The sequence below is a fragment of the Scyliorhinus canicula genome, chromosome 2, assembly GCF_902713615.1.
Source record: "Scyliorhinus canicula chromosome 2, sScyCan1.1, whole genome shotgun sequence".
Lineage (NCBI taxonomy): Eukaryota > Metazoa > Chordata > Chondrichthyes > Carcharhiniformes > Scyliorhinidae > Scyliorhinus > Scyliorhinus canicula.
In genome coordinates, this window is record NC_052147.1 from 142,209,944 (window position 1) to 142,221,987 (window position 12,044).

General features: G+C 46.5%; 1 protein-coding gene across 1 annotated transcript in view; it reads right to left on the reverse strand.

Moving 5' to 3' along the window:
• Positions 1–12,044, reverse strand: part of LOC119958709 (partitioning defective 3 homolog B-like) — a 1,329,970-nt gene that overhangs the window by 619,883 nt on the left and 698,043 nt on the right. The window contains exon 10 of the mRNA XM_038787288.1: positions 11,781–11,909. Within this exon, the coding sequence (XP_038643216.1) occupies positions 11,781–11,909 (129 nt within the window). The remainder of the gene's footprint in view (positions 1–11,780; positions 11,910–12,044) is intronic.

Genomic DNA, 12,044 nt, shown 5'->3' on the forward strand with positions numbered 1-12,044 from the left:
ATATCGTGGGATATGGGGACAGCGCAATAGTGCGGGATGATGGCATTGAGGCAGATCATCAGCCGTGGTCTGGTTAAATGGTGGAGCAGGTTCAAGGAGCTGAATGGACCACCTATGGTCTGAGGTTCCTACCCTAACATCCAAGGTTACTGGCAGGGTGGGCTCAATCAGAGTCACCTTGCCAGCGTGATATCATTGGCCCCACCCCTTAAAAGTTTTTTTCCGCCCCAAAGTGTTTGAAAATACGGCAGGAAAACCCAACAAGGTAGCAGGCAGGCTGCCCTCCACTTTTCCCGTCTGAGGGCAGCACAGTAGTTAGCACAGTTGCTTCACAGCTCCAGGGTCCCAGGATCGATTCCCGGCTTGCTTCACTGTCTGTGCAGAGTCTGCACGTTCTCCCCGTGTCTGAGTGGGTTTCCTCCGGTGCTCCGGTTTCCTCCCACAGCCCAAAGATGTGCAGGTTAGGGGAGGCCATCTGAGGCCATGCTAAACAGCTCTTCGTGTCCAAAAAAGGTTAGCTGGGGTTACTGGGTTACAGGGATAGGGTGGAGGTGTGGGCTTGGGCAGGGCGCTCTTTCCAAGAGCCGGTGCAGACTCAATGGGCTGAATGGCCTCCTTCTGCACTGTAAATTTTATGGTATCTATGAGACAATGAATGAGATTTAATGGCTATGTTGTGTTGCTACGAGGTGGTTAAATTGCAAGAGGCCAAAATCAAGAACCGTGCCAGGCGCCAATCTGTTGGTGATTAACCAGCCTGCCTCCATTGGTGAAATCAGGATCCTACCGTAGCGTGGCAAGAAACCAATAAACACCACTCAAGTCCAATCTCTATACAATTACCGGAAGCGACCCTCTATCCAACAATGTCCCCAGCAAGTGAACACGCAGAAGCTGTAAGTATTCCTTTATAAAAACGTCAGTTGCAGAGCAGAGAGGATGGCCGACCATGGCCTTGGCTGGAAGGGAGGAGGGAGATGGGTGTCTCAGCTCCCGCGGGTCCACCATGCCAATCCTGGACTGTGTGTTCATGCTCCGGAGGCAGCCCAACCCACCTGCCCCACCAACCACCCATAAATCCTACTGACCATAGAGGCCTCTGGCTGCGCAGCTAAAGGCTATTGCTAACTGAGAATTGGCAATCATAGTGATGTGAGCACTTCACAGCTCCCAAGTGGATCCCCGTGGGTAGAATGTGAGAGTTATTGCTGAGCATCCCAATCAGACCGTGATGCCTGGACACTGCCTGAACACTGAGGGAGACAACACCATGCGCACAGTGGCCAACATCTGAACACCCAGGGGCTGGGCCCCAGCGCCGGGGACATTTTGGTGACCAGAGGGTGGTCGTGTGCATCGGTCAGGGGACCAGTGACAGGTCCAGGTAACGTCACGTGCAGGTGCCTGGTGTACAGGGTGTGGGGTCCAGTGAGCAGGGGGCCCCGATGTGGCAGGGGTGCGTGGGCAGATGGTATCGTATGGCACAAGATTTGGGGGTTTAGGGAAGGTGAGAAATGTGGGAATGGAGGGTCCTGGGGTGGAAGAGACCACTGGTTGTTAGTCTCATACCCTCTCCCAATTCCTTACAGATATTACACGCAATAGACAATATTTTGGACCCTGCGGAAGCTGCCCTCGTGGTGCTGCTGGCAGGCTAGGTGGCTAGATGCCGGAGAAGGCAGCAGCAGCAGCGTCAACAGAGACTCAAGACATCACCCCATGTGAAGGGCCTCACCCCACACTCTGAGGATCCGGCCGCCCATTAGGCCAGAGAGGGACCCAGAGGGGGATGCAGGAAACAGTCCAACGTGTACAGGTGTCACTGGTCTTTCGAAAAGGTGATGGACAACATGTGCCGCAGGAGGCTCCGTGTCAACAAGGGTACAATGCGGCACCCTGTGCCATATCCTTGCGGACATGGCACCAATTGGAAGGGGAGAATACCCACTCCCGGTGGCCGTCAAGGTCATAGTAGCCCTGAACCTCCAAGCCTCAGGATCATTCCAGGACTCGTCTGACATCTCACAAGCTACATCCCACAAGTGCCACCATGAAGTCATGGATGCTCTGTTTGCTCGGACAGCAAACTCTATAAACTTTGAAATGGACCAGGCCCAACAAGATGCCCAGGCAGCAGGATTCACTGCCATTGATGCCCTACATCAACAGTAAGATGTTCCTCTCCCTGAATGCCCAGCTCACGTGCGACCACCACGTGACGACTATGCGCATATGTGCAATTTCCCAGGAGTGGGCATGTCAGCTACATCCTAGGGCAGTCAGACATCCTTGGTCTCTTCGAGGACAACCCAGGATGGCCAACTGGCTCTTGGGGGATTAGGGGCACCCATTGAGGACCTGGCTAATGATGCCAGACAGAGATTGGTGACCGATGCAGAGACCCAATACAAAGTGTCCCATGCGGCCACCCGGGCTGTCATTCAGCGGTGCATCGGATTCCTCAAGATGCGTTTCCGATGCCTCGACTGCTCTGGTGGTGCACTGTAGTACACCCTCCAGAGGGTTGCCTGCTTGCGGTGGATTGCTGTGTCCTACACAACCTGGTACAGCAGCAGGACGACGTGTTGGAGGGGGAGGAGGACGAACATGCTGCCACCGACAAAGATGAGGACGAGGAGGCGCCAAGCCAGGAGGGGCTGGAACATAGAACATAACAGCGCAGTACAGGCCCTTCGGCCCACATCGTCCATATGCCTATCCAATGACCATTTGAATGCGTTTAGTGTTGGCGAGTCCACTACTGTTGCAGGCAGGGCATTCCACGCCCTTACTACTCTCTGAGTAAAGAACCTACCTCTGACATCTGTCCTATATCTCCCCTCAATTTAAAGCTAAGTCCCCTCGTGCTGGACATCACCATCCGAGGAAAAAGGCTCTCACTGTCCACCCTATCTAATCCTCTGATCATCTTGTATGCCTCAATTAAGTCACCTCTTAACCTTCTTCTCTCTAACGAAAACAGCCTCAAGTCCTTCAGTCTTTCCTCATATGATCTTCCCTCCATACCAGGCAACATTCTTGTAAATCTCCTCTGTACCCTTTCCAATGCTTCCACATCCTTCCTATAATGTGGCGACCAGAACTGCACACAATACTCCAAATGCGGCCGCACCAGAGTTTTGTACAACTGCAGCATGACCTCATGGCTCCGAAACTCAATTCCTCTACCAATAAAAGCTAACACACCGTACGCCTTCTTAACAACCCTCTCAACCTGGGTGGCAACTTTCAGGGATCTATGGACATGAACACCGAGATCTCTCTGCTCGTCCACACTACCAAGAATCTTACCATTAGCCCAGCACTCTGCCTTTCTGTTATTCCTTCCAAAATGAATCACCTCACACTTTTCTGCATTAAACTCCATTTGCCACCTGTCAGCCCAGCTCTGCAGCTTATCTATGTCCCTCTATAACTTGTAACATCCTTCAGCACGATCCACAACTCCACCGACTTTAGTATCATCTGCAAATTTACTCACCCATCCTTCTACGCCCTCCTTCAGGTCATTTATAAAAATGACAAACAGCAACGTCCCCAAAACAGATCCTTGTGGCACACCACTAGTAACTGGACACCAGTCAGAGCATTTTCCATCAACCAACACTCTTTGTCTTCTATCAGCTAGCCAATTTCTGATCCAAACTGCTAAATCACCCTGAATCCCATGCCTCTGTATTTTCTGCAATAGCCTACCGTGGGGAACCTTATCAAACGCTTTACTGAAATCCATATACACCACATCAACTGCTTTACCCTCATCAACCTGTTTGGTCACCTTCTCGAAGAACTCAATGAGGTTTGTGAGGCACGACCTACCCTTCACAAAACCATGTTGACTATCTCTAATCAAATTATTCCTTTCCAGATGATTATACATCTCTTATAAACCTTTCCAAGACTTTTCCCACAACAGAAGTAAGGCTCACTGGTCTATAGTTACTGGGGTTATCTCTACTCCCCTTTTTGTACAAAGGGACAATGTTTGCTATCCTCCAGTCCTCTGGCACTATTCCTGTAGACAAAGATGACTTAAAGATCAAAGCCAAAGGCTCAGCAATCTCTTCCCTAGCTTCCCAGAGAATCCTAGGATAAATCCCATCCAGCCCAGGGGACTTATCTATTTTCACACTTTCCAGAATCGCTAACACCTCCTCCTTATGAACCTCAAGCCCTTCTAGTCTAGTAGCCTGTATCTCAGTATTCTCCTCGACAACTTTGTCTTTTTCCTGTGTGAATAGTGACGAAAAATACTCATTTAGCACCTCTCCTATCTCCTTGGACTCTACGCACAACTTCCCACTACTGTCCTTGACTGGCCCTACTCTTACCTTAGTCATTCTTTTATTCCTGACATACCTATAGAAAGCTTTAGGGTTATCCTTGATCCTACCTGCCAAAGACTTCTCATGTCCTCGCTTGGCTCTTCTTAGCTCTCTCTTTAGAGCCTTCCTAGCTAACTTGTAACTCTCAAGCGACCCAACTGAACCATCACATCTCATCTTCACAAAAGCCTCCTTCTTCCTCTTGACAAGTGATTCAACTGCTTTAGTAACCCATGGTTCCCTCACTCGACAACTTCCTCCCTGCCTAACAGGTACATACTTATCAAGGACACGCAGTAGCTGTTCCTTGAACATGCTCCACATTTCCATTGTGTCCATCCCCTGCAGTTTTCCTCTCCAGGCGATGCATCCTAAGTCTTGCCTCATCGCATCATAATTGCCTTTCCCCCAGCAATAACTCTTGCCCTGCGGTTTATACCTATCCCTTTCCATCGCTAAAGTAAACGTAATCGAATTGTGGTCACCATCACCAAAATGCTCACCTACCTCCAAATCTAACACCTGTCCTGGTTCATTACCCAGTACCAAATCCAATATGGCCTCGCCTCTTGTTGGCTTATCTACATACTGCATCAGGAGACCCTCGTCCTGGAGGATGAGCCTGGGGCGGGCCCGCAGGACCAGCCGGTGGATAGAGGAAGGCGGCAGCAACAAGGGTCCAGCAAGCCCGAGGGTTAAGGAGGGCCTCAGCCTCGCCCGCTTTACATAGGACGTGGCTTTGTCCATCATTCCCCCCATTTTCTATATTTATTCAGTTATCATTTGAAACTTATCAATGAATTTGCTTTCACCACCTTTTTATGCCATGAATTCCAGATCATCATAACTTGCAGGATATGTTCTCATCTCCACTCTGGCTCTTTACCTGTTAACCGTAAATCTGTATTGTCAGGTTACTGACCCTCTTGCCACGATGCATTTCAAAGTTCATCCTACCAAATAAATTGAAATGGAAGTACCAAACCGAGGGTCTGACAGATTTTCAGGTCACCCAAGTTTAATGCAAGTTTAAAGGACTCTATTGTTATAAATGGTGTTTTGTTAGATCCTGTTGAATGCATACTAACAGCCAACACTGATCACGAAAGGGAAATGGAGGAGTCCGACAGTGTTCATGAGGTCAAATCACAAAAGAGATGTGATTTGTATGGAGTATTTCGGTGACTGTGTCAACCTTTAATAACGTTTATGTTAATCTAGCCTCCTCACATATGCAAGCCCTCCAGACTATTTCCTCCAGAGCCACTTAAATCCTTCTCAGTTCTCGATGAAGGTCCAGGGGTAACAGTTATGAATGATATAAATACAGAAGCCCGAGACAAAGTGATAAGAGTATATGGTATTTATCTGGTGTGCCGAGGGAGATGAGGAAGGACAATTCAAGCAACTACAGTTTAACCTCAATGGTGGGAAAGATTTTCGCAACTATAACCCTCGACAAAATTAGCAGTCATTTGGAAAGCGTAGATTAATCAAGAAAAGTCAGTACCGGCCTATTAAAAGCAAATTGAATTCAACGAACTTGACTGAGCTTTCTGATTCGGTAATAGATGGTGTACGCAAACTTGTAAAACATAATAGGATTGCCAACAAACTTTTTTTTTCCCAAGTAAGGGACAATTTAGTGTGGCCAATCCACCTAACTTGCACATCTTTGGGTTGTGGGGGCAAAACCCATGCAGACATGAGGAGAATGTGCAAACTCTATACGGACAGTGACCCAGGGCCGGTATTCGAACCCGGGTCCTCAGCGCTGCAGTCCCAGTGCTAACCACTGCACCACATGCCACCCTTGGATTGCCAACAAGCTTGAAGCCCATGGAATAATAGGGAAAGTAGCAGTATGGATACAGAGTTATCTTGAGAGCCAGGAAAGAGAGAGTAATGGTGAACAGTTGTTTTTCACAGTAAGGCAGTTAGAAGGGTTCCCCGGGAGGCGGTACCATTACCACAAACTTTTCAATATATCAATGATCTAGACTTGGGTGTGCAGGGCATAATTTCAAAATTTCCCAACAGCACAGATCTTGGCAGTATTGTGAACTGTGAGGGGGATAACAATGGACAGACTGCAAGAGGACATGGGCTAGTGGAATCGGTGGAAATTAAATTTTGCTCTTTCCAAGGGCCGGTGCAGACTCGATGGGCGAATGGCCACCTTCTGTACAGCAAATTCTATGATTCTATGTAACAGATTGAAGTTAATGCAGAGGAGTGCGAAGTGATAAATTTTAGTCAAGAGAACGAGGAGAGGCAACATTAAATAAATTAAATGGGGTGCAGGAACAAAGAAACCTGGACTTTGTAAAGAGACACAGCTAGATTTTACAGTTGTCTTCACCCCAGAGTAAATGTCGGGGGCGAGCCTGCCTCTGCTTGCAGCCAGCTCCCCCTGCCTTAATGTTTGGGTTGATGGGTCTTTGATTTCTACAAGGCGAGATTTCCTCCTTTCGTCAGAGGAAGTGCCATTTCTTAGAACTGCCGGCCAATTAGAGGAGCAATCGCCACTGTCGATATTGTAGCAAGGCCAAGGAGGAGCCATTCAGCCAAGGAACTGGACCACTAGGTGGGTTTGGGATCTTGCCAGGGCCTGGCTGACAGGTCCAGGCATTTGGAGAGGGTACACTATTGCAAGGGACCTCTACTAGGCACCGAGGACCTGGAAAACAGGCACCCATGCACCCCATCTCCTTTCACTGGCCACCAGACAGCAGGGACAAGCCTGTGATGCAAGTTGGGCACAGACCACTCCCGCTACCTGTTAAATTTGAGCGGTGGCTGTAATGAGGCCCTTATGTGGGCAGAGGCCACACCCAACGCGTGCCTTGCACCTGGTAAAATTACACCAGGGCTGCGTTGGCCAGCAGTGCGTATGCTGCCAATGGCACAGCTCCCTGTTTCACAGGTTCACTTACCTTCTTTCCAGCCATGGTGGACCATAAAATCCAGCCCATGAGTACAAAAGCAAGAAAGTTATGACAAGTGTTTATAATATATAGATTCGACTTGAACTGGAGCATTGTGTTAAATTTTTGGATTGCAGTTTTGGCGGGCTGTGAATGTTGTAGAGAAGGTGCAAAGAATGTTTACAAGAGTGATTCCAGGGATGTCGAGTTAAATTTGACCTCAGCTATGTTCAGCTTTTGATCAGCCGGGCCGAACGGCCTCACCCGCTCCTATTTTCTACTTAAGAGGATAGATCGGAGAAGCTGGGGCTGTTCTCCAAAGAAAAGAGAAGATTGAGAAGGGATTTGATAAAGATGTTCAAAAAATATGAGGGGCCTGGACAGAGCCGTTGTTATTACTTCTCTCTCATACCTAGAGGTGTTCAAGGCAGACTTTCATCTGTTCCCACAGCGAGGATTTTCATGCAAGTGTCAGTCGCCTGTCATCAGAGGCTTATAGCCGCACCACATCAAGCATAGATGACCAGGAGTCTCCCCTGCTCTCAGCACATGCCTTTGGTCTGTGTAGGAAAGATTTTGCAGGTTGATGTTCAACCTATCGAAGGATTTTCCATGTTATGACCACACCTTTCTTGGCCTTCATGTCCTGGGGTGGGACATGAACCAAGAGCTTCTAGGTCATAGAACATAGAACAGAACAGTACAGCACGGTACAGGCCCTCAGCCCACGATGTTGTGCCGACCATTTATCCTAATCTAAGATCAACCTGACCTACAGCCCTTCAATTTACTGCTGTCCACGTGCCTGTCTAAGAGTCGCTTAAATGTCTCTAATGACTCTGACTCCACCACCTCTGCAGGCAGTGCATTCCACACACCCACCACTCTTGTGTAAAGAACCAACCTCTCCAATCACCTTAAAATTATGTCCCCTCATGACAGCCATTTCTACCCTGGGGAAATGCTTTGGCTATCCACTCTATCCATGCCTCTCATCACCTCGTACACCTCTATCAAGTCACCTCCTGCCTTCTTCGCTCCAGTGAGAAAAGCCCTAGCTTCCTCAACCTTTCTTCATAAGACATGCCCTCCAGTCCAGGCAGCATCCTGGTAAACCTCCTCTGTACCCTCTCCAAAGCATCCACATCCTTCCTATAATGAGGCGACCAGAACTGGACACAATATTCCAAGTGTGGTCTAACTAGAGTTTTATAAAGCTGCAGCAAAACCTCGCGGCTCTCAAACTCAATCCCCCTGTTAATGAAAGCCAACACACCATACGCCTTCTTAACAACCCTATCAACCTGGGTGGCAACTTTGAGGGATCTATGTACGTGGACCCCAAGATCCCTCTATTGCTCCATACTTCCAAGAATCCGGTCTTTAACCCTGTATTCAGTATTCAAATTCGACCTTCCAAAATGAATCACTTCACATTTATCAAGGTTGAACTCCATCTGCCACTTCTCAGCCTAGCTCTGCATCCTGTCAATGTTCTGTTGTAACCTGCAACAACCCTCAACGCTATCTACAACTCCCCCAATCTTTGCGTCATCGGCAAACTTACTAACCCACCCTTCCACTTCCTCATCCAAGTCATTTATAAAAACCACAAAGAGCAGAGGTCCCAGAACAGATCCTTGCGGGACACCACAGGTCACTGACCTCCAGGCGGAATACTTTCCATCCACGCCCACTCGCTGTCTTCTTTCGGCCAGCCAATTCTGTATCCAGACAGCCAGATTTCCCTGTATCCCATGCCCACTAACGTTCTGAATGAGCCTACCATGGGGAACCTTATCAAATGCCTACCTGAAATCCATATACACTACATCCACTGCCCGACCTTCATCAATGTGTCTCGTCACATCCTCAAAGAATTCAATGAGGCTTGTGAGGCAGGACCTGTCCCTCACAAAGCCATGCTGACTATCTTTAATCAAACTATCTTCTCAGAGGCAGATACGCTACCCGCAAGAGTTGTCTGGACAGAGTAGAAAGGAAGAAATTGGACCCATGGACAGAAGAATCGAGAATCAGGAACCACCATTTAAGGTGACTGGTGAAAACAGCAATGGCAATGCAAAAATAAACCTTTTTTAAGCAGAGATTTGTTAGGAACTGGAATGCACTGCCCAAGGGTGTGGTAGAATTAAATACAACCGTGGTTCTCAAAAGGGAATTAGATACACTGCTGAAGAGAAATAATTTGCAATGGGGAAATGGGAAGTGGGGCAAGCAGAGTTGCTCTTACCGGGACCCAACATGGGCCGAATAGCCTCCTTATGTGCTGTAGTCATTCCATGATCCCATGACATCAATCTTAGGCAGTGGCAATCATTACGCAGGGATCATGGGCAGTAGAGAGGTATCAGTAGATTGGAAACAGGCCAATGTGGTTCATTATTCAAATCAAGAGATAAGATTAACAAAGGCAAGTGTAGACTCATTAATCTTACTTCAATTCTATTTAAAACGTAGGAGAGAGATATCTGGCCCCATAAGTCTGGAGTTGATTTTTAAAAAATCCAAAAATGAGAGGATTATGTAGGACTAAGCCACTGTGCTTTTCACATATTTCCTGAAACCAGTATTAAATGAATTGGCACAAGAAACTATTCTTGATTAAGTCCTACGGAACTCCAAATTTTCCAAATTTCATAACTTGTGCCCCTTGCTCTCCGCCCATTTATTCAGAACTTATTCTCTGCAACTCATATTCTGTCCTCACCCAAGGGAGTGGGACAAGCAGACTTCTGGGCTAAATTTCTCTTTTGCAGAGATGCAAGGAGGTACATAATGAGGCAATAACCTGGTGGGCTCACAAACACAAGGATGCTGAATTAACATGAACAGTGCTGGCAGACCATTTGTCAGGTCTCAGTCTCTGCTCTTGACCAAGTAGGAAGTCGGGACACAAGAAACAGCTGGGCTCAAATGGCTTGCTGTGTTTGGAAAAAACAGCACTCTCACCAATAATAAATGTCATCATGCTTCACTCTCTTTTATCCTCGCATCATTGAAAATAACCACACTAAACCTCACCTTCTTGCCTTAGACAAAAATCTTGAATAGTTCGGCAGCAAACGCGATTATCTGCCTGCAACAATTTTCTCCGTTTAAAAAAAAATTATATTGAGACAAAAGCTTATAAGAGAATGGATACCGTGGCTTTTGAACCCAATAAACATGTGGCCAGGAAAAGTGATTGCTCTGCAATAAATTTGAAGGAAGGAGTCAGACAATGAAGAGCAATGGGAGAGACAGAGGGGCTTTTTGTTAAATGCTCTCTGCAGCAGATAATTTTAAAAAATTCAAACAAACGTAGGAAATCCATTCTTTGCTTCCTTCCTTCCTTCGTCATAAGGTCACCCACATACAAACCTGGAAACAGAACTGAAGCTTGTATAAGGGGAAGCCAAAGGCAGAGAGCAGCAGGAACATAGATACTGCACAAGAAATAAAGACAAGAGATTCAGCAAACAGTTAACTGAATAAACAGAACAGGAGGAACCCTAATGGGCTTCTTCAGCATCCAACGGCAATAAGGATGATAAAGGAGCAAGAGGGAGAAACATACAAAAAGGAGAATGGGAAATGAAAAGAAAAGATAAAGGGAGAGAAGAGAGGGAAAAAGATAATGCATCTAAAAGGTACGGTGCTTTCATGTGCACACTATATTTTTAGCTCTTTATCCAGATGCCATTAATAAGGCAACTCTCAATAGCACACTATCTTTTCTAATAATGAACTTATCAGAAAATGCATTCAAGACATAAAACTGTGAAATAAGCAGTGGGTAATAGAATGTCTGGTAATAGGTTGCAAGGCAGTCATTTGATCAGCAGTGCAGGTGATGTCATAAATCACAAGAGCAAAGCTCAAGTCATTTAAAAATTTCAGCAGAACCCGGAGATTGAATTACCTCTTGAAACTCCATCAAACATTCGGAATTTTTCACATTACATAGCCATTTTATCCATTATGGACAGGCTGACTACAGTGCGGAATATCAAGTCGAAGCGAAACACTCACAGAGATAACAGGAACATGGCAGCTGAGGGCATAGGGCACTCATTATGTCATGTACTCCCTGATTCTAGGCGGCGATAGAGTTTTCCAGCAACCAGCTGCGAAACACTCAATATCATGCAACATTATAGCACACATCTGTACATACATAGGGCTATTACAGTTTAGTCCTGGGGACAGGAATAGACCATTCAGCTCCTCCAACCTGTTGCACCATTCAATTAAATCTCAGATGACCTGTACCTTAATTCCATCTACCCCGCCTTGTTCCCGTAATCCTTATACCCTTGCCTAACAAAAATCTATTAATCTCAGTTTTTAAAATTTTAAATATACCTAGGCTCAATAGCTCTTTGGGATAAGAATGTTCCAAAGTTCCACAAACTTTTGTGAAGATTCGCTCCACACGTCTTGCATAAATTATGTCATATACGCAAATGTCCTACTATTTGAACCAAAACTAAATATACTTTACCAATTCCCGAGGCACAAAGACATCATCGTGACGAGCAACCACAAGAGCAACAATTTCTCCTTGTTTCGTACTGCGCAGCATAGCGACCAGCTCCTCCTGAGCCTTCCCCATTATGTCAATTCCATTCACCTGTCAGAACAATAACAATCAATAATAAAACATAACACCTACAAATGGAACGAAGTAGAGATAAGCACAAGAAAAACAAACATCCCAAAGAAAAAGAAGAGCATCTTCAGGCCAAGTATTCTTCATCAGTAAACA